Source organism: Macaca nemestrina, chromosome 12 (assembly GCF_043159975.1).
Source record: "Macaca nemestrina isolate mMacNem1 chromosome 12, mMacNem.hap1, whole genome shotgun sequence".
In the NCBI taxonomy this organism is placed as follows: domain Eukaryota; kingdom Metazoa; phylum Chordata; class Mammalia; order Primates; family Cercopithecidae; genus Macaca; species Macaca nemestrina.
In genome coordinates, this window is record NC_092136.1 from 1,175,676 (window position 1) to 1,198,215 (window position 22,540).

At 59.0% G+C, this 22,540-nt stretch overlaps 1 protein-coding gene across 1 annotated transcript in view; it reads left to right on the plus strand.

The window, feature by feature from the left end:
• LOC105469835 (mucin 5B, oligomeric mucus/gel-forming) overlaps positions 1 to 14,746 on the plus strand; it is a 40,966-nt gene extending 26,220 nt beyond the window's left edge. Inside the window, exons 35-56 of the mRNA XM_071075878.1 lie at positions 301 to 2,582; positions 2,850 to 3,700; positions 3,758 to 4,226; positions 4,323 to 4,883; positions 5,181 to 5,362; positions 5,646 to 5,817; positions 7,207 to 7,460; positions 7,802 to 7,988; positions 8,146 to 8,371; positions 8,479 to 8,654; positions 8,835 to 8,904; positions 9,317 to 9,417; positions 9,888 to 9,919; positions 10,178 to 10,358; positions 10,738 to 10,842; positions 10,979 to 11,025; positions 11,592 to 11,711; positions 12,118 to 12,204; positions 12,325 to 12,447; positions 12,703 to 12,745; positions 12,976 to 13,078; positions 14,004 to 14,746. Coding sequence (XP_070931979.1) covers positions 301 to 2,582; positions 2,850 to 3,700; positions 3,758 to 4,226; positions 4,323 to 4,883; positions 5,181 to 5,362; positions 5,646 to 5,817; positions 7,207 to 7,460; positions 7,802 to 7,988; positions 8,146 to 8,371; positions 8,479 to 8,654; positions 8,835 to 8,904; positions 9,317 to 9,417; positions 9,888 to 9,919; positions 10,178 to 10,358; positions 10,738 to 10,842; positions 10,979 to 11,025; positions 11,592 to 11,711; positions 12,118 to 12,204; positions 12,325 to 12,447; positions 12,703 to 12,745; positions 12,976 to 13,078; positions 14,004 to 14,223 — 6,592 coding nt within the window. The 3' untranslated portion in view covers positions 14,224 to 14,746. The remainder of the gene's footprint in view (positions 1 to 300; positions 2,583 to 2,849; positions 3,701 to 3,757; positions 4,227 to 4,322; positions 4,884 to 5,180; positions 5,363 to 5,645; positions 5,818 to 7,206; positions 7,461 to 7,801; positions 7,989 to 8,145; positions 8,372 to 8,478; positions 8,655 to 8,834; positions 8,905 to 9,316; positions 9,418 to 9,887; positions 9,920 to 10,177; positions 10,359 to 10,737; positions 10,843 to 10,978; positions 11,026 to 11,591; positions 11,712 to 12,117; positions 12,205 to 12,324; positions 12,448 to 12,702; positions 12,746 to 12,975; positions 13,079 to 14,003) is intronic.
• The last annotated feature ends 7,794 nt before the right edge of the window (positions 14,747 to 22,540 follow it).

The following is a 22,540-nucleotide window of genomic DNA, read 5'->3' on the forward strand; positions in this document are numbered from 1 at the left end:
CACGGCCACGCCTTCTACTCCGGGGACGACTGAGATCCTCACAGAGCCCACCACTGCAGCCGTCACAACAGTGGTCACAGGCTCCACGGCCACGCCTTCCTCCACTCTGGGGACGACCGGGATCCTCACAGAGCCGACCACTACAGCCATCACAACAGTGGCCATAGGCTCCACGGCCATGCCCTCCTCCACTCTGGGGCCGACCAGGATCCAGACAGAACCGGCCACCACTGCCACCATAACTGTGGCCACCAGCTCCACAGCCCTGCCCTCCTCCACTCCAGCGTCAACCTGGATCCTCACAGAGCCGACCACTACAGCCATCACAACAGTGACCACGGGCTCCACGGCCACGCCTTCCTCTACTCAGGGGACGACCGGGAGCCTCACAGAGCCAACTACTACAACCGTCACAACAGTGGCCACAAAGTCCACGGCCACGCCCTCCTCCACTCCAGGGAAGACCTCAATCCTCACAGAGCCGACCACTACAGCCATCACAACAGTGGCCACGGGCTCCACGGCCACGCCTTCCACTCCGGGGACGACTGGGATCCTCACAGAGCCAACCACTACAGCAATCACAACAGTGACCACAGGCTCCACAGCCACGCCCTCCTCCACTCCGGGGACAACCAGGATCCTCACAGAGCCAACCACTACAACCATCACAACAGTGGCCACAAGGTCCACTGCCACGCCTTCCTCCACTCTGGGGACGACCGGGATCCTCACAGAGCCGACCACTACAGCCATCACAACAGTGGCCACGGGCTCCACGGCCATGCCTTCTACTCCGGGGACGACTGGGATCCTCACAGAGCCCACCACTACAGCCATCACAACAGTGGCCACGGGCTCCACAGCCATGCCTTCTACTCCGGGGACGACTGGGATCCTCACAGAGCCCACCACTACAGCCATCACAACAGTGGTCACAGGCTCCACGGCCACGCCCTCCTCCACTCTGGGAACGACTGGGATCCTCACAGAGCCAACCACTACAGCCATCACAACAGTGGTCACAGGCTCCACGGCCATGCCCTCCTCCACTCTGGGGCCGACCAGGATCCAGACAGAACCAGCCACCACTGCCACCATAACTGTGGCCACCAGCTCCACAGCCATGCCCTCCTCCACTCCAGCGTCGACCTGGATCCTCACAGAGCCGACCACTACAGCCATCACAACAGTGGCCACAGGCTCCACAGCCACGCCCTCCTCCACTCAGGGGACAACCTGGATCCTCACAGAGCCAACCACTACAACCGTCACAACAGTGGCCACAAAGTCCACGGCCACGCCCTCCTCCACTCCAGGGAAGGCCTCAATCCTCACAGAGCCGACCACTACAGCCATCACAACAGTGGCCACGGGCTCCACGGCCACGCCTTCCACTCCAGGGACGACTGGGATCCTCACAGAGCCAACCACTACAGCCATCACAACAGTGACCACGGGCTCCACGGCCACGCCCTCCTCCACTCCGGGGACAACCAGGATCCTCACAGAGCCAACCACTACAACCATCACAACAGTGACCACGGGCTCTACAGCCACGCCCTCCTCCACTCCGGGGACAACCAGGATCCTCACAGAGCCAACCACTACAACCATCACAACAGTGGCCACAAGGTCCACTGCCACGCCTTCCTCCACTCCGGGGACGACCGGGATCCTCACAGAGCCGACCACTACAGCCATCACAACAGTGGCCACGGGCTCCACGGCCATGCCTGCTACTCCGGGGACGACTGGGATCCTCACAGAGCCCACCACTACAGCCATCACAACAGTGGTCACAGGCTCCACGGCCACGCCCTCCTCCACTCTGGGGACGACTGGGATCCTCACAGAGCCAACCACTACAGCCATCACAACAGTGGTCACAGGCTCCACGGCCATGCCCTCCTCCACTCTGGGGCCGACCAGGATCCAGACAGAACCAGCCACCACTGCCACCATAACTGTGGCCACCAGCTCCACAGCCATGCTCTCCTCCACTCCAGCGTCGACCTGGATCCTCACAGAGCCGACCACTACAGCCATCACAACAGTGGCCACAGGCTCCACGGCCACGCCCTCCTCCACTCAGGGGACAACTGGGATCCTCACAGAGCCAACCACTACAACCGTCACAACAGTGGCCACAAAGTCCACGGCCACGCCCTCCTCCACTCCAGGGAAGACCTCAATCCTCACAGAGCCGACCACTACAGCCATCACAACAGTGGCCACGGGCTCCACGGCCACGCCTTCCACTCCGGGGACGACTGGGATCCTCACAGAGCCAACCACTACAGCCATCACAACAGTGACCACAGGCTCTACAGCCACGCCCTCCTCCACTCCGGGGACAACCAGGATCCTCACAGAGCCAACCACTACAACCATCACAACAGTGGCCACAAGGTCCACTGCCACGCCTTCCTCCACTCCGGGGACGACCGGGATCCTCACAGAGCTGACCACTACAGCCATCACAACAGTGGCCATGGGCTCCACGGCCATTCCTGCTACTCCGGGGACGACTGGGATCCTCACAGAGCCCACCACTACAGCCATCACAACAGTGGCCACGGGCTCCACAGCCATGCCTTCTACTCCGGGGACGACTGGGATCCTCACAGAGCCCACCACTACAGCCATCACAACAGTGGTCACAGGCTCCACGGCCACGCCCTCCTCCACTCTGGGGACGACTGGGATCCTCACAGAGCCAACCACTACAGCCATCACAACAGTGGTCACAGGCTCCACGGCCATGCCCTCCTCCACTCTGGGGCCGACCAGGATCCAGACAGAACCGGCCACCACTGCCACCATAACTGTGGCCACCAGCTCCACAGCCATGCCCTCCTCCACTCCAGCGTCGACCTGGATCCTCACAGAGCCGACCACTACAGCCATCACAACAGTGGCCACAGGCTCCACAGCCATGCCCTCCTCCACTCCGGGGACCACCACGATCCTCACAGAGCTGACCACTACAGCCATCACAACAGCAGCCACAGGATCCACAGCCACGCCCTCCTCCACTCCAGGGACGACCTTGATCCTCACAGAGCCGACCACTATAGCCATCACAACAGTGGCCCCGGGCTCCACGGCCACACCCTCCTCCACTCCGGGGACGACTGGGATCCTCACAGAGCCAACCACTACAGCCATCACAACAGTGGCCACGGGCTCCACAGCCATGCCTTCTACTCCGGGGACGACTGGGATCCTCACAGAGCCCACCACTACAGCCATCACAACAGTGGTCACAGGCTCCACGGCCACGCCCTCCTCCACTCTGGGGACGACTGGGATCCTCACAGAGCCAACCACTACAGCCATCACAACAGTGGTCACAGGCTCCACGGCCATGCCCTCCTCCACTCTGGGGCCGACCAGGATCCAGACAGAACCAGCCACCACTGCCACCATAACTGTGGCCACCAGCTCCACAGCCATGCCCTCCTCCACTCCAGCGTCGACCTGGATCCTCACAGAGCCGACCACTACAGCCATCACAACAGTGGCCACAGGCTCCACGGCCACGCCCTCCTCCACTCAGGGGACAACTGGGATCCTCACAGAGCCAACCACTACAACCGTCACAACAGTGGCCACAAAGTCCACGGCCACGCCCTCCTCCACTCCAGGGAAGACCTCAATCCTCACAGAGCCGACCACTACAGCCATCACAACAGTGGCCACGGGCTCCACAGCCACGCCTTCCACTCCGGGGACGACTGGGATCCTCACAGAGCCAACCACTACAGCAATCACAACAGTGACCACGGGCTCCACAGCCACGCCCTCCTCCACTCCGGGGACAACCAGGATCCTCACAGAGCCAACCACTACAACCATCACAACAGTGGCCACAAGGTCCACTGCCACGCCTTCCTCCACTCCGGGGACGACCGGGATCCTCACAGAGCCGACCACTACAGCCATCACAACAGTGGCCACGGGCTCCACAGCCATGCCCTCCTCCACTCTGGGGACGACCAGGATCCACACAGAACCAGCCACCACTGCCACCATAACTGTGGCCACCAGCTCCACAGCCACGCCCTCCTCCACTCCGGGGACGACTGGATTCCTCACAGAGCCAACCACCACTGCCACCATAACTGTGGCCACTGGCTCCATGGCCATCCCCTCCTCCACTCCAGGGATGACCTCGATCCTCACAGAGCCGACCACTACAGCCATCACAACAGTGGCCACGGGCTCCACGGCCACGCCCTCCTCCACTCCAGGGAAGACCTCAATCCTCACAGAGCCGACCACTACAGCCATCACAACCATGGCCTCGGGCTCCACAGCCCCCCTGACCTCCACCCCGGGAACAACGTACCCTCCCAAAGTGTTGACCATCACAGCCACCACACCCACAGCTACCAGCTCCAAAGCAACCCCCTCCTCCACTCAGGGGACGACCTGGATCCTCACAGAGCCGACCACTCTAGCCACCCCGACTGAGGCCACTGGCTCCGCAGCCACCATACCCACAGCGCCCAGCTCCTCAGCCACCCCCTTCTCCAGCCCAGGGACTACAGGCACCCTTCCAGTGCGGACCACTACAGCAACCACGACCATGGCCACTAGGTCTACGGCCATCCCCTCCTCCACTGTGGGAACAGCTGGCACCCCCAAAGTGCTGACCACCACGGCCACCAGGCCCACAGCCACTGGCTCCACGGTTCCCAGCTCATCCACCCTGGGGACCACCCACACCCCCGCAGTGCTCACCAGCAGCCTGCCAGCCTTCAGCGTGTCCACTGTGTCCTCCTCAGTCCTCACCACCCTCAGACCCACTCACTTCCCCAGCTCCCACTTCTCTACTCCCTGCTTCTGCAGGGCATTTGGACAGTTCTTCTCACCTGGTGAGTGGACGTGGATAATGCTCCTGTAGCCTTTCCCCACACGCTATGCTAACCTGGGTCTGCCTGTCCTGGGAGCCAGTTGCTTTCTCCCTGCCAGCCATGCTTGTTCCCCACTGGCCTCACTTGGCTCCCCCTGGCCACACCCGGTCCCCACTGGCCACACTCAGTCTCTGCCCTGCACGGTCCCTCCCTGGAGCAGCTGCTGCCTTCTGCGTGGCCTCCGCCTTCGCTCCCCCAGGACTCTGGCTTGCCGGTTGCTGGGAGTGGCTTATCTTCCTACGGTGTTGTTCTTCACAGGGGAAGTAATCTACAATAGGACAGACCGAGCCGGCTGCCAATTCTATGCTGTGTGCAACCAGCACTGTGACCTTGACCGCTTCCAGGGCACCTGCCCCACCTCCCCACCACCAGCGTCCTCCACCCTGCTGCCCTCGCCCTCCCCTGTCCCTGGCTGTGACAATGCCATCCCTTCCCGGCAGGTGAGCCCCGCCTGCCCTCTACCTTCCCTGCTGTGTGCACAGCGTCTGGGTCGGCTGGAGGCACAGCCAGGGCCCAGCCCCTGAGGCCCAACTCAGTGACCCCCCGCCAGTAGCTCCAGCTGGTGGAGGCACACAGGGTCTGGGGGCCAGGCTAGCACGGGGGCCGCCCTCCCCAGGCAGGCTCTTGTGGCCACCTGGGGCTGTGGGCCACGAGGGGTGGGATGGGCAAGGGATGGGTCCCGTGAGCTGGTCCAGGTGAGGACATGCATGTTCCCGGCTGCAGGTGAATGAGACCTGGACCCTGGAGAACTGCACGGTGGCCAGGTGCGTGGGTGACAACCGCGTCGCCCTGCTGGACCCAAAGCCCATGGCCAACGTCACCTGCGTGAACAAGCACCTGCCCATCAAAGTGTCGGACCCGAGCCAGCCCTGTGACTTCCACTATGAGTGCGAGTGTGAGTGCGTGGGCGGCCATGGGACTCCCCCAGGGGGCAGGTGGAGCAGAGGGTGCCGTCAGCCAAGCTGGCAGAATGAGGCATGGTGGGGCACAGTGGGGCATGGTGGGGCGTGGTGGGCATGGTGGGGCGTGGCGGGCATGGTGGGGCAAGGTGAGGCATGGTGGGCATGGTGGGGCATGGTGGGGCATGGTGGGCATGGTGGGGCGTGGTGGGCATGGTGGGGCATGGTGGGGCGTGGTGGGCATAGTGAGGCATGGTGGGCTGTGGTAGGGTGTGGTGGGGCACGGTGGGGCACAGTGGGGCATGGTGGGGCATGGTGAGGCACAGTGGGGTACGGTAGGGTGTGATGGGGCACGGTGGGGTGCAGTGGGGCATGGTGGGGCGTGGTGAGGCACAGTGGGGTGTGGTAGGGTGTGATGGGGCACGGTGGGGTGCAGTAGGGCATGGCGGGGGTGGTGGGCATGGTGGGGGTGTTTGGCAGGTCGGTGGCATCCCTTCAGGAAACCATCTTGTACCATGCTGTCTTGGGCCTCAGTGGTGCACGCTGTGTGAGCTCTTAGCGTGCAGGCTCTGTGTCCACAGGGCTGAAAATGCTGACACAGCCCGAGGAGAGGGAGCGGAGGCCAGGTTGCTGAGCTTGTCTGCACATCAGCCTGTGTGGTTTGAAAGGGACCCCATCCAGGGGCTTTTGGGGCCTGGAGAAGCTCAGGATGGAAGTGGGAGCCCAGAGGAGCTTTTGTCTCCTGGGTCCTAACAGCGGCTTCCATCACTGTGCGGGACCCGCCGCTAAGAGGTGACGGCGTTCTCTCTCCTCCGCACGTCCTTGGCCCAGGGCTGCTGTTCCAAACCGCCACAAGCTGAGGAGCTTAGACAGCAGAAACTCACTCTCCGTCCTAGAGCTGGAAGTCTGAGATCAGGGCTACGCTCCCTGCTGAGGGTCTGGGGAGGTCCTTCCTGCCTCTCCCAGCTTTGGGGGCTCCAGGTGTCCCTTGGCTGTGACCACATCCCTCCAATCCCCGCCTCTGTCTCTCTGTGGCCTCCCCTCTCTGTCTGTGTCTCTTCTGTCTCCTGTGGGGACACTGGTCATTGGATTGAGGGCCCACCCAGCTAGTCCCCGATGATGTCACTTCAAGATGCTTCCCTTAACCCCATCTGCAAAGACGCTTTCTCCTGGCAAAGCCACATGCAGAGGTTCTGGGGTGGCCATAGATTTTGGGGGACACCATTGCAAGCACTGGACCCATTTTATAGACAAGGCAGTTGAGGCCCTAGGGCTTCAGTGGCTCCCCGAGGCGGCAGTCACGGTGCTGACGCTGGCTGCCATGGCGCCTGGGGAGCGAGGGCACCACCAAGGAGCCTGCCGGCCCGTCTGTCTGTGTCCCGCAGGCATCTGCAGTGTGTGGGGCAGTTCCCACTATTCCACCTTTGACGGCACCTCTTACACCTTTGAGGGCAACTGCACCTATGTCCTCATGAGAGAGATCCACGCACGCCTCGGGAATCTCAGCCTCTACTTGGACAACCACTACTGCGCGGCCTCCGCCGCTGCCGCCAGCTGCTCCCGCGCCCTCAGGCTCCACTACAAGTCCATGGATATCGTCCTCACCGTCACCACGGTGCATGGGAAGGAGGAGGACTTGGTGAGTCCAGGCTGCGGGCGGCACAGTGTTGGCCCAGTCCCAACCACACCTGGGCAGGCCTACTGCAGGCCGGGGGACCCAGGTGCCGCAGCGATGGCCCTGTGCCCAAGACAGCTCCCAGGGGGCAGGGAAGGCCTGTGGGGCTGCCTTAGGCCGAGCACACTTTGTGGTCTAAATGCAGTCGACGGGAGACCCCAGGCCCTCAGGGAAGATCTGGGCTTTGGGGTGAGGGATATACAGGGGGGTCTCTGCACGTCGAGGCAGAGCCCTAAAGGCAAGCCCCACTCCCCGAGCCCACCTGGCACTGCCTCCCAGCTCAGGGATCCCCCGGATTCCCCCAGATCCTGTTTGACCAAATTCCGGTGAGCAGCGGTTTCAGCAAGAACGGCGTGCTTGTGTCTGTGACGGGGACCACCACCATGCGCGTGGACATTCCTGCCCTGGGTGTGAGCGTCACCTTCGATGGCCACATCTTCCAGGCCCGGCTGCCCTACAGCCTCTTCCACAACAACACCGAGGGCCAGTGTGGTGAGTGGGCGGCGGGTCCTGCCCCGGCCAGGGCTGCTGCTGGGCCCGACGACCCAGTGAGCATAGGGGAAGCCTGGGGAGGGGAATGAGGGGGAGGCAGGTGGGGGCTGTGAAAGGCTCCCCGGATTCCAGCCCCGCGGTGACACCCTGCCCGCAGGCACCTGCACCAACAACCAGAGGGACGACTGTCTCCAGCGGGACGGAACCACTGCCACCAGCTGTAAGGACATGGCCAAGACTTGGTTGGTCCCTGACAACAGAAAGGACGGCTGCTGGGCCCCGACTGGCACGCCCCCCACGGCCAGTCCCCCGGCCCCGGTGTCTAGTGCACCCACCCCCAGCCCGTGCCCGCCGCAGCCGCTCTGTGATCTGATGCTGAGCCAGTGAGTCCTCCCTTCGGGGGTTGCAGGCCCTGGGGCGCCCCCGCCTGCCCCCACACAGGCAGCTCCCTGGGGCCGGGCTGAGGCGTGCTGATTGCTTTGCCCCGCAGGGTCTTTGCCGAGTGCCACGACCTTGTGCCCCCGGGCCCATTCTTCAATGCCTGCATCAGCGACGGCTGCCAGGGCCGCCCCGAGGTGCCCTGCCAGAGCCTGGAGGCCTACGCAGCGCTCTGCCGCGCCCGGGGAGTGTGCAGTGACTGGCGAGGTGCAACCGGCGGCCTGTGCGGTGAGTGGGGGCGGCCCTGGGCCCCAGACTCCTCGGCCTCACTGAGTGGCCTGTGTGGTCAGTGGGGGCGGCCCTGGGCCCCAGACTCCTCGGCCTCTCTGAGTGGCCTGTGTGGTGAGTGGGGGTGGCCCTGGGCTCCCCAGACCTCTCAGCTTGTCTGACACCTCTCTGTGCCCACAGATCTCACCTGCCCACCCACCAAAGTGTACAAGCCGTGCGGCCCCATACAGCCTGCCTCCTGCAACTCCAGGTGAGTACAGGGATGGCTGGTGCTGTCCCCACCACCCAGGCCTGCCTGACTAGTTGGGGGGAGCAGGAGGAGGCCAGAGGGTGTCCCGCTGGGAGTCACAGATCTCTGGGGTGCCCCTGAGCCCAGGACTCCTTGGAAAACATCCCCTGCTGCTCCCAGATGCCTTAGAGACAAGAGTCCGTGGCTAGGCCTGGCCCCCCATCCCCACCTGGCCCTGCCCCGAGTCCCACCCATCCCAGACTACCCTTAGCCCCGCCCAGCCCCGCCCCCAGCCCCGCCCACTCTGAGTCCCGCACTCCACCCATTCGTCTCCTTCCCCGCTCCCCACTGCCCATCCTGGGGACTCCCGTGGATGACTACCAGGAGGCCTCCTGGATCTCTAGGTCCCAGGGCCTCTCTTGTCGCCCTGCAGGAACCAGAACCCACAACTGGAGGGGCTGGCGGAGGGCTGCTTCTGCCCCGGGGACCAGATCCTCTTCAGCGCACACACGGGCATCTGCATGCAGGACTGCCGTAAGCTCCTCCACCTGCCGCGGGACACGACCCTGGGCCCGACCCAAGCACACGCAGGGTGGGAGGGGCCTCCCAGGCCCGCGACATGCTCTCCCCTCTGCCCAGCGGACCCCTGTGACCTGTTCTGCGCCCCCAGAGGCACAAGATGGCCCTATTGTGGCCCTGAGCCCTGTAGAGTCCCCACGGTCCCCTGAAGCCCCACTGGGAGGCTCCGTCCTTGTGTGATCCTGCGGTGGTCCCTTGCCTGAGCCCTGCCTCCCACCACCATGACCGAGGCTTCCATGCACTGACAGCTGGGCTCACGGTGCCCTGGCCTGAGCTCCAGCCACATCTGACACCCTGAAAGTTCTCCAGGGCCTTCCATCCCACGGGGGAAGTAGGCGCCAGGCCTGAGAGCACCTCCCGTGGCCAGAGGCCCCTCCGCCTGCAACCTCAGCACCCTCAGTGACACCGTGCTGTTTCCTTTCCAGCCTGCGTGGGACCTGATGGGCTTCCCAAATCTGTGAGTGGCTCCACCCCCACCTGCCCTACCCCACCCTCTTGTGAGCTTAGGGAGGGAGCGAAGGAGCATCTCCACCCCACAGGGCAGCTGTGGGGCACCCGAGTGTGACATGGACGTGTCGGTGGCTGGTGTGGGCTTCCTGCCCCCCCAATCTGGGCCACTCGGGTACCAGCCCAAGGGAGGGGGTGGCCGGACAGATGCCCAGGGTTGACCTGTGCCTGTCCAGGAGCCCTCAGGGACCCCCTCAATCCATTCCAGCCCGGGCAGCAGTGGATCAGCAACTGCCAGTCCTGCGTGTGTGATGAGGGCTCAATGTCGGTGCAATGCAAGCCCCTGCCCTGTGAGGCCCAGGGTCCCTCCTCACCATGCAGCCACCCCGGCTTCGTGACCGTGACCAGGCCCCGGGCCGACAACCCCTGTTGCCCCGAGACGGTGTGCGGTAAGACCCTGCGGAGCAGAGGTGCCCAGCGTAGGGTGACGGGGGACAGAGCCGGTGCCCACCAGGGGCCCGTGGGGTGGGCACAGGAGAGCAGAGGAGTGTCCTGGTGTGACCGCGGCAGGACCACTCGGCAGAGTTGGCCTCCAGGTGCATTATTCTCCTCCTAAAGATGAGGCTGGTGACCTCAGGCCTGCCCAGGAGTGGCCCGGGGATGTGGGAAGCAGCGGGGAGGTGGCCAACCAAGGGGCCTGGAGGAGCCCTGAGGGGCCGTGAAGCAGTCAGGTCCTCAGGGAAGAGCACACCTGCGACTTACGCTGGGAACAAGCGGTCGGGAGGAGGAGTGAGCAATGCCCAGACAGAGCTCTCCGTCCTCCCGCAGTATGCAACACAAGCACCTGCCACCAGAGCCCACGCGTGTGCCCGCCAGGGCAGGAGTTGATCAGCACCCAGAAGGAGGGCGATTGCTGTTCCACCTTCCTCTGCAGTGAGCGGGGCTGGGGCGGGACTGGGGCCGGGCTGTGGGTGGCCTCTCACCCGGGGGTTGGGGGTGCAGGATGGTGGGGGTGCTGGGGCACGTGCTCCCTGCCATAGGTCGTGGGCTCAGCTCCCTTTCCTTCCAGGACCTCAGGAACCTCAGCTGTGTTCCTACAACGGCATCTTCTATGGGGTAAGGGCACAGCAGCGGGCGGGTGTGGCCCTGGGACTTGAACATGTGTGTGGGATGCCCCGGGGCCCTCTGAGCCCCACTCCTTGTCTTGACATTCCTGCCATGAGGGCAGATCCGCACAGGGCCCCTGGGCAGGTCAGAGCTGGGACATGCTTGGGACTCAGGGGCACCTGACGTCGACAGCTGTGAGTTCCACACCTGCTGCCTCTGAGAGGTCCCTTCAGGGGCTCCCAGCAACGGCCTGGGGGCAGCACACGCCTGCCCAGGGTCCCTGCCCACCCGGATTCCTGCCCGCCGGATTCCTGCCCCCACGGGGTCTCTGCCCAGCAAGATTCCTGCCCATATGAGGTCTCTTCCTGCCTGGATTCCCTGCCCACCTGTGGTCCCTGTGTTGGTCTCTGTGTGCATCGGCTCCCTGCCTGCCTGGGTCCACGTTCAGCCAGGGGTGCATCCACGCTCCATCTGAGGAAGGAACAACTCCCTGCGGGCCCCAACGGGTCATGGGGAGGAGTCCTGGCCCTGGTGCCCCACCGGTGCCCTCAGTGCCACCCTCCCACCCATTGCAGGTTGGTGCAATCTTCCCAGGGGCCCTTCCCTGCCACACGTGTACCTGCCTCTCTGGGGACACCCAGGACCCAACGGTGCAATGTCGGGAGGATGCCTGTCACAATACTACCTGCCCCCAGGTGAGCCCACAGCTGCTGGGCAGACCCAGCCCCGAGTCACTGTTATCCCGGCTCCCTGGGGTTCTCTAGCTCGGCCATTGCTGGGGTCTTGTTTGTTCCCAAAGGGAGGGTATGAAGTAGGAGGATGACTGAGGGGGGCTGGGGGTGGGACAGGACCTGCAGGCTGCTGGGGACAGGGTCTGGGATCAGGTTCCAGGAAGGCAGGGGTAGGTAGAGAGAAGGTGCTGGGAACTGGGGTGAGGCTGAGCCAGGATAACTGGGTGGGGGCAACTTCTTTGGGTATAGACCCAGGCAGGGACAGGGCTAAGGACCCCTGGGCCACTGGGGTATAGACAGGAGGGCAGGCTGGGCTGGGGCATGCACTGGAGGAGAGGGTTAGGGCCTGATGCCCCTCCTGTCCCCACAGGGCTTTGAGTACAAGAGAGCGGCCGGGCAGTGCTGTGGGGAGTGCGTGCAGACCGCCTGCCTCACGCCCGATGGTCCGCCAGTCCAGGTAACATCAGAGGCATGTGGGGGCAGGTCTCAGCTCCCTCCCTGGAGACCCTCACCCCCAACAGGGCTCCGCACAAGAGATCATCGATACTCAGCTTCCACTCTCACCCTTGCATTTCAGCTGAACGAAACCTGGGTCAATAGCCGTGTGGACAACTGCACCGTGTACCACTGTGAGGTCGAGAGCGGAGTCTATTTGCTGACCCCACAGCCTGCATCCTGCCCAGAAGTGTCCAGCTGCAGGGTGTGTGCTGGAGGCCCCACCCCTGCCTGGGAGGCCCCGCCCCTGCATGAGAGGCCCCGCCCCTGCCTGAGAGGCCCCACCCCTGCCTGAGAGGCCCCATCCCTGCCTGTGTGGCCCCACCCCTGCCTGGGAGGCCCCGCCCCTGCCTGAGAGGCCCCACCCCTGCCTGGGAGGCCACGCCCCTGCCTGGGTGGCTCCCTCTCCCCAGGAGGGAGGCCCCGCCCACAGCCCTGCCCCCTGTCTTTGGCCCCCCAGGGGAGCCTCAGGAAAACCGGCTGCTGCTACTCCTGTGAGGAGGGTAAGTGGAATCCACCTGCCCACACCAGCTCCAGCTCCCGCCCGTCGCTGCCCATCCATTCCTGCCCAGACGTCTGCACTGGGCAGTAGTGTGATGCCAGCGTCCAGACTCCACCCTTGGTCCTGGAGGGCCCTGGGAGGGGTGGTCCTATGGGGAGGGTCGGCCCAGCAGGTCCAGGCCCTCAGAGTGAGGGTCCGGTGGGGCTCTGCATCTGCCTTTCCTCCTCCCAGACTCCTGTCAGGTCCGCGTCAACACAACCGTCCTGTGGCACCAGGGCTGCAAGACTGAGGTCAACATCACCTTCTGTGAGGGCTCCTGCCCCGGAGAGTCCAGGTGAGTGCGGTGGGTCCGCCCTGGCCTGTCAGTTGGCTGGCACCCTGCTCTGGGTCAGGGGGGCCTACGCCAGCTCCAGGAAGGAGAGAAGGAGCTCCCCAGCAGGGCTCCCCCTCTCCACGTCCATCAGTAGAAAGCCTGGGGCCGCTCTCCCCAGCAGGGCTCCCCGCTCCATGTCCATCAGTGGAAAGCCTGGGGCCGCTCTCCCCAGCAGGGCTCCCCTCTCCACGTCCATCGGTGGAAAGCCTGGGGCCGCTCTCCCCAGCAGGGCTCCCCTCTCCACGTCCATCGGTGGAAAGCCTGGGGCCGCTCTCCCCAGCAGGGCTCCCCTCTCCACGTCCATCGGTGGAAAGCCTGGGGCCGCTCTCCCCAGCAGGGCTCCCCGCTCCTCCGTCCATCGGTAGAAAGCCTGGGGCTGCTGTCCTCAGCAGCGCTCTCCCTCTCCACGTCCATCGGTAGAAAGCCTGGGCCCGGCTGAGCTGAGCCACGTGGCACAGAGCTCCCAGCTGCGAACCCAGGTTCAGGTGTCCCCCCGGGGAGAGTGGGCGGAACCAGAGCCTTCTGTAGAGCCCCCCCATGACTTGCCGCTGTGGCTGGCTGTCAGCAGGAAGGGCCAGGAGGGTTGACCCTTAGCTAGAAGAGGCAGGAGGAAGGGTCAAGGACTGCTCAGAGCCAGCAGGATTGGAGGAGCTGGTTCAGAGAGGCGAAAAGCAGGCCACAGAAGACAGCCGGGAGCCAAGGGACCCTGGGGCCCAGAGCTGCCCATTCTGAGAAGGTGGAGCCCCAGGTGCCCACAGAGCAGGCCACTGTGGACAGAAGGGGACGGCCGTCTGGCCCAGGACCCCAGAGGCCCACGCGTCAGTGTGCCTGGGCAGAGAAACGGCAGGGCCAAGGTGGCCGATGTGAGGGCCCCCTGCGTCCACAGGTACTCGGCAGAGGCCCAGGCCATGCAGCACCAGTGCACCTGCTGCCAGGAGAGACGGGTCCACGAGGAGACGGTGCCCTTGCGCTGTCCCGACGGCTCGACTGTCCTGCACACCTACAACCATGTGGATGAGTGTGGCTGCACGCCCTTCTGTGTCCCTGCGCCCATGGCTCCCATATACCCCCCCGGCTTCCTGGCCCAGGAGGCCACTGCCGTCTGAGGATGTTCTGCCTCCATCCCCATGCTCTGTCCACCTGGAGCCAGGACGTGCATTGCCCGATCATGAAAACCTTGGGCCTGCTCTGCGGAGCCCCCTGGCCTCTGTGTGTGGCACCCCGTGCCTCTGTGCTCCTGCTGCCCACCCTGTGGATAAAACCGGACCCTGGAAGGGTGAGGGGCCAGCAGGACCCCTTTCAGGAGGGCACCACTCAGGAGTCATGTCCTGGGAGAGCCTGTGGCCCACCTTGGCCTTGCCCCTCCTTGATGTCACTGGGACGCCCTGGAACAAGCTAAGCGTGTGCGGGCCTGTGTGTCCCTGCCATGGCCAGAGTCCCCAGGCAGCATGGATTCTGGCTGGCCACATCTGGCCACTGGGGCACAGACAGGCTGGTCCAGGCAAGGCCGGCTGCTGCCAGGAAGCTGCGCTAGACCTGCCTGCTGCAGGGTACCTCGGGGCTGAGGTCACAATGGCCAGGTCAGAGAGAGGTCGGCATCCCAAAGCCCCCTCTGCTCAATCCAGCCCAGTTTTGCAAATAAACGCTGAGCATCGAGTATGTTTCCTGTCCTGATGTCTTTTCTTGCCTACCATCTCTCCCAGGCTGTCCGGGTCCCCTGTGAGCTGCTTGCCTGGGGCCTGCAGGCTAGAGGCCACATCTAGGGGACAGTGCAGGACGCCCAGCAGCCACTGAGGGGCCAGGAAGCCTCTGGGAGGGCCAGGCAGGGTGGGGGACAAGGAGCCGCTTGGTCATCCACATGCGCCTGTGGGCACCCTGGGAGTCACTCTTGGGCTGTGGGAGCACTGCCCAGGGGACGAGGGGCAGGGGGCCGCCAGGACCCAGAGGTCACCCCGGCTGTTATTTCCAGTATGGTGGATTGTGTGAGGAAACCAGCTCATGCAGGAAGATGGAGGCAGTCAGTGGGGCAAGCAGGCAACCAGGCCTGGTCAGCGGGGAGGCAGCCACCCGCCAGGGCAGGTGCATGGGAGCCGGGCGCAATGCTGCCAGGCTGGTGCTGGGCCCTGCGGGGCCACTTTTCACCCCGTCCCATGCACACCTCCCCGGGAATGCTTTCCTTGGGCCACTTGCTACACGAGCCACACGTGAGCTTGCTCGCTTCCTGTCCCGCCTCCACACACACAGGCAAGTCTTTCTGCCCTTCCTTTCCATTGCTCTGTCCAGAGCAGAGAGCACCCGGTGCAGACGGTAGGGTATTGGGGAGCCTGTGGGATGGGTGGAGTTGGCAGCTGGGGCTGCAGGTGTGGGCAGGGAAGACAGTGAAGGTGGTACCAGCCAGGACCTAGACACAGTGGGATGTAGGGAGCTTTGGACACAAAATGACCTCCTACTGGGCAGGGGGCGGTTACAGGCAGACCATGACCTGGGGAGACAAGAGCAATGCTCATGCCTGGCTGCGGAAGCCTCTGCTGTGGGTGCAGAGTGGGGCCTTCCCCACACTGGGGCCTGCCTCTGCCCTATGCCCTCTGCCCTCTGCCCTTGGGTGGGTCCTGCCCTGCCCAGGAAGTGATGCTATCATGCTGTACATTTACAGAGCTCCCAGCTCCTAGGGGCCTGGCCAGGCCCCTGCCAGTGCTCCAAAGTTCCAGCCTCTCCTGCCCTCCTGGCTGAGGCCCAGCAGGGCCGGCCACCCCAGGACTGGGCTGGAGATAGTCAGGAGCCTGACAAGGTTGCAGGTGGGCTCCGGTGGGTGGTGGGCTAGGATGGTCACCACTGGGGTGAGCTTCTGTAGGTTTACCCTGCGCCTCCGAGGCTGATTCCCTGGAGGTTGCGCCAGGTCACTGCCTGACCTGGGTCTGCATTCAGCCACGTGTAACCGAATGGTTTCCTAAACCTCAGTAATTCCCACGGTGCGATGGTTTCCTTAGACCCATTTACGTCAGCGTGTGGGTACAAGCACCCCTCTCAGAGGCCTGTGCTGTGCTGTCCCTGTGCCCCAGAACCGTATCATTCAATCCTGACAATACCCTGTGTGGTGTCTGCTATTGTGTCTCCCACTCCACAGGTGGGAACACTGAGGCACAAAACAATGAGAAGGTTCTGTCAGGGGGAAAGCTGGGCTCACACCCAGGCAGCCTGAGTCGAGGCCACACTCAAAACCACAGGGCTCTGCTGATGCCCCAGAGCAAGGAACTACAAAAATAAACACAGTGAATACAAACCAATGTTACTTAGACTTTAAAGATGTTTTAAAAGGGATTTCTGGTTTCCAGATGGAAAAGTGGGCATGTCTTCCCCCACAGACACAAAATCATGACAATGATAGAAAGAAACTTTAAAATAGCAGCAACTGAAAACAGGAAAGTAAATCATCCGCACCGCCGGCAGATATCCTGAAAAGGAGACATTTGGAAAGTGCTGAGAGGGGGGCCCAAAGCCTTTTGTATGAGGCTGTTCTCACCCTGCTATAAAGAAATACCCGAGACTGTGTAATTTGTAAAGAAAAAAGGCCTAACTGACTCACAGTTCTGCCTGGCTGAGGAGGCCTCAGGAAACTTACAATCATGGCAGAGGGCGAAGCAGAAGCAGGCACTTTCTTCACAAGGTGACAGGAGAGAGAATGAGATCTAGCAGGAGAGATGCCAGATGCTTAGGAAACCATCAGATCTCGTGAGAACTCACTCACTATCATGAGAACAGCCTGGAGGAACCACCCCCAGGATCCAATCACTCCCACAGTGTCCCTCCCATGACATGTGGGGATTACAGGGATGTATTAGTCTGTTTTCACACTGTCTTCATACCCAAGACCGGGAACAAAAAGAGGTTTAATTGGACTTACAGTTCCGCATGGCTGCGGGAGGCCTCAGAATCACGGTGGGAGATGAAAGGCACTTCTTACATGGCGGCGGCAAGAGAAAATGAGGAAGCAGCAAAAATGGAAGCCCCTGATAAACCCATCAGATCGTGTGAGACCTATTCAGTATCACAAGAATAGCACAGGAAAGACCAGCCCCCATGATTCAATTACCTCTGCCTGGGTCCCTCCCACAACGTGTGGGAATTCTGGAAGATACAATTCACAGTGAGATTTGGGTGGGGACGTAGTCAAACCATATCATTCTGCCCCTGGAACCTCCAAATCTCATGTCCTCACATTTCAAAACCAATCATGCCTTCCTAACAGCCCCCAAAAGTCTTAACTAATTTCAACATTAACCCGAAAGTCCACAGTTCAACATCTCATCTGAGACAAGGCAAGTCCCTTCTGCCTATGAACTTGTAAAATCAAAGCAAGTTAGTTACTTCCTAGATACAGTGAGGGTACATGTATTGGATAAATACAGCTGCTCCAAATGGGAGAAACTGGCCAAAACCAAGTGGTTACAGGGCCCATGCAAGTCTGAAATCCAGTGGGGCAGTCAAATTTTAAAGCTCCAAAATGATCTCCTTTGACTCCAGGTCTCATGTCCAGTTCATGCTGATGCAAGAGGTGGGTTCCCATGGTCTTGGGCAGCTCCACCCCTGTGGCTTTGCAGGATACAGCCTCCTTCCTGGCTGCTTTCATGGGCTGATGTTGAGTGTCTGTGGCTTTTACAGGCTCATGGTGCAAGCTGTTGGTGGATCTACTTTTCTGGGGTCTGGAAGACAGTGGCCCTCTTTTCATAGCTCCACTAGGCAGTGGCCCAGTAGGGACTCTGTGTCGGGGCTCCAACCCCACATTTCCCTTCTGCACTGCCCTAGTAGAGGTTGTCCATGAGGGCCCCACACCTGCAGCAAGCTTCTGCCTGGACATTCAGGTATTTCCACACATGTTCTGAAATTGAGGCAGAGGTTCCAAAACCTTAGTTCTTGACTTCTGTGCACCCACAGACTCAACACCATGTGGAAGTTGCTAAGCCTTGGAGCTTCCACCCTCTGAAGCCACAGCCTGAACTCTACATTGGGCCCCTTTCAGCCACAGTTGGAGAGGCTGGGATGCAGGGCACCCAGTCCCTAGGTTGCACACAGAACAGGGACCCTGGGCCCAGCCCACAAAACCACTTTTTCCTCCTGGGCCTCCAGGTTTCTGACGGGAGGGGATGCCGTGAAGGTCTCTGACATGGCCTGGAGACACTTTCCCCATGGTCTTGAGGATTAACATTAGGCTCCTTCCTACTTAAGCAAATTTCTGCAGTTGGCTTACATTTCTCCCCAAAAAATGGGTTTTTCTTTACTACTGTATCATCAGGCTGCAAATTTTCTGAACTTTTATGCTCTGTTTTCCTCTTTAACAAAAAAAAAATTTTTTTTTGAGATTGAGTCTTGCTCTGTTACCCATGCTGGAGTGCAGTGGTGCAATCTTGGCTCACTGCAACCTCCACCTCCCAGGTTCAAGTGATTCTCCTGCCTTAGCCTCCCTAGCTGGGATTACAGGCATGAACCATTATGCCCGGCTAATTTTTGTATTTTTAGTAGAGACAGGGTTTCTCCATGTTGGCCAGGCTTGTCTCAAACTCCTGACCTCAGGTGATCCACCCGCCTCAGCCTCCCAAAGTGCTGGGATTACAGGCGTGAGCCACCATGCCCGGCCTGTTTCCCTTTTAAAATGGAATGTTTAACAGCATCCAAGTCAGCTTTTTAATGCTTTGCTGCTTAAAAATTTCTTCTGCCAGATACTTTAAATCATCTCTCTCAAGTTCAAATTTCCACAAATCTCTAGGGCAGGGGCAAAATGCCACCAGTTTCTTTGCTAAAACATAACAAGTGTCACCTTTGCTCTAGTTCCCAATAAGTTCCTCATCTTCACCTGAGACCACCTCAGCCTGGACCTTATTGTTCATATCACTATCAGCATTTTTGTCAAAGCCATTCAACAAGTCTCCAGGAAGTTCCAAACTTTCCCACATGTTCCTGTCTTCTTCTGAGCCCTCCAAACTGTTTCAATCTCTGTCTGTTACCCAGTTCCAAAGTCACTTCTACATTTTCAGGTATCTTTTCAGCAATGCCCCACTCTCGGTACCAATTTACTGTATTAGTCCGTTTTCACACTGCTGATAAAGACATGCCCAAGACTGGGAAGAATAAAAGGTTTAATTGGACTTACAGTTCCACATGGCTGGGGAGGCATCAGAATCACGGCAGGAGGCAACACGCACTTCTTACATGGTGGCAGCAAGAGAAAAATGAGGAAGATCCAATGAGGAAGATCCAAAAGTGGAAACCCTGATAAACCCATCAGATCTTGTGAGACTTAGTCACTATCACAAGAACAGTGTGGGAAAGACTGGCCTCCATGATTCAACCTTTGCCTGGGTCCCTCCCGCAACACGTGGGAATTCTGGGAGATACAATTCAAGGCGAGATTTGGGTGGGGACACAGAGCCTGACTACATCACGTTTCTTTTTTTTTTTTTTTTTTTTTTTTGAGACGGAGTCTCGCTCTGTCGCCCAGGCTGGAGTGCAGTGGCTGGATCTCAGCTCACTGCAAGCTCCGCCTCCTGGGTTTACGCCATTCTCCTGCCTCAGCCTCCCGAGTAGCTGGGACTACAGGTGCCCACCACCTCGCCCGGCTAGTTTTTTGTATTTTTTTTTTAGTAGAGACGGGGTTTCACCGTGTTAGCCAGGATGGTCTCGATCTCCTGACCTCGTGATCCGCCCGTCTCGGCCTCCCAAAGTGCTGTGATTACAGGCTTGAGCCACCGCGCCCGGCCCATCACGTTTCTTTATAGAAAATGGGCATTCAGGCCGGGCGCGGTGGCTCGAGCCTGTAATCCCAGCACTTTGGGAGGCCGAGACGGGCGGATCACGAGGTCAGGAGATCGAGACCATCCTGGCTAACACGGTGAAACCCCATCTCTACTAAAAAATACAAAAAACTAGCCGGGCGAGGTGGCGGGCGCCTGTAGTCCCAGCTACTCAGGAGGCTGAGACAGGAGAATGGCCCGAACCCGGGAGGCGGAGCTTGCAGTGAGCTGAGATCCGGCCACTGCACTCCAGCCTGGGCGACAGAGCGAGACTCCGTCTCAAAAAAAAAAAAAAAAAAAAGAAAAAAAAAGAAAATGGGCATTCAGCCTGAAACCACCAAGCAGCTCAGAGATGCCAGCATCCTGAAAGAGAACAAACACTCTGTCAGTAGAGAAAGACAAAGGCCATGCGCTCAAGCTATCAGGTTTAATAGGATGATTTTGTTTTTTAAGATTAGAGGATATGGAGGACAGATCTGGAAATCTGAACACTTTTTCTAGTGAGCCCCAAAAGGAAAGAATAGAGAGTGGAAGAGAGGCCATAGTTTCAGAACAAAAAACATGAAGTCTTAGACTCAAAGATTCCAGTGAGTGCCAAGACAGACCAAGCGAAACTACGCCCATGAAAAAGAGAAAACCTCAAAGCTACCAGAAAGACAAGGCAGTTCACCTACAAAGGCATGAGAACCAGACAGACATCTGGTTTCTCATTAGTAACACTGGATGCAGCAAGATGGTGCCATGGTATTTTTCAAAGCACTGAGGAAAGGTATCTCAACGTAGAATTCTACACCCAACTAGACTGCCGTTTAAGAGTGACAAGGACATTTTTGACATACAGGGACTGAGACGGTCACCTCCCACAGATCCTCTGTGAATGAGCTACTAACAGAGGTGACCAGTGGCCAAGGGCAGTCACACACATGCAATAATGGTGAGCAAAGAAATGGGTGACATGCCCTGTTTTTCTATTGTTTGGTTTTGTTTTTTGTTTTTTTGAGATGGAGTCTTGCTGTGTTGCATAAGCTAGAGTGCAGTGGCATGATCTCGGCTCACTGCAACCTCTGCCTCCCAGGTTCAAGCGATTCTCCTGCCTCAGTCTCCCGAGTAGCTGGGATTACAGGCGTGCGCCACCAAACCAAGCTAATTTTTGTATTTTTAGTAGAGATGGGGTTTCATCATGTTGGCCAGGCTGGTCTCAAACTCCTGACCTCAGGTGATCCGCCCACCTCGACCTCCCAAAGTGCTGGGATTACAGGTGTGAGCCACCACACCCAGCCACCCCTTCTTTAATTCTCTTGACAAAGATGTCGTCTCCGCTTACCTCTAAGGCCACACCACTCCACTCCTCAAAGCCCCATGACGGTGACTCATTGTTACACATTGTGATGGTTCCTAATGCTCACGCTAGCATCAAAAACCCTCTCTCTGGCCTACCTCACGCTTATTCTTCTACCCATTTGCCCCCTACCTTTCTCAGGTCTATTTCATGACTGATTGTCAGGTAGCCTTGGTCTGCTGAACACCTTCCTCCCATGTTTGGTCTGCCAAGTGGCTCTCCTTTCATCATGCAGGGTATCTCCTGACACCTCAATGACTGCTCCAACTTTCCAAGATGGATCGGAAGAGAGGCAACTGTTTTTCCTGATTTTATCCTTTCCAAACATGATGTAGACACTGAATTCATCAAATATGTATTGGATTAATTCCACTAAGAATTGCTTTTTTGTTTGGCATAATGTAGAGGTCCAAATGGATTTTTTTCATACATACAGTCAATTGGTGTGGCCCATATATTGAAAAATATTTCCTTTCCAAACTGCTCAACAGTGACAATAGTCTCATAAATCAAATATTCATGTTCTGTTGCACTGGTGAAATTTGTCTATCCCCATATCACAATGTTAATCATTATAGTTTTATAATACATTTTTATATCTCCTTTGACATTTTCCTTTCACTGCCTCTTTCTTCTCCTCTTTCTTTTATGTTTTGGCTATTACTCAGCCTTTGTTTTTGTTTTTTTTTTGTATCAATTTTAGAATCCATTTGTTAAATTCATTTTTAAAACATTTATGAAGTTTTAATGGAAATTATTTTTTGCAGAACAATTTAGGGGAGAATTGACATACTTTTAATACTGACCCTTTCTATCCATGAATATGGTTTATAGTCCTCAATTTATTCAGGTCTTCATTCATGTCTTTCGGTAAGGTTTTATAGTTTTTCCTTCACACTTTTGCCCACTTAAAAAAAAAAATCTTATTTTCTATGTTTTGTCCTTATTCGTGTTGCTTTTTTCAATGATATATTACAAAATTGTATCTTCTGATTATGGCTAATATTTGGATGCATGCGTAGTATAGTTTATCAATTCACTCTCTGTCTTTCTCTGCCTTTCTTTGTGACCCAGGAAGCTGGTGTCTAACAGACTGTATCACCTGGTTGGGCTAACGAGAGGCACCTGTAGGAGATGAGAGGCGAGAAGAAAGGTCAGAGTTATCTATTTTCTGAGATCCCTCCTTGTAGGCCTGTGGTTTGGCAGTGATTTTATTCCTCTATGTAGGACCACAACTTCTGCCAAATAAGCCCCTTTCTCTGGTAACTATGACTTTCCTTTGTCCTTTCAAGGCCAGGA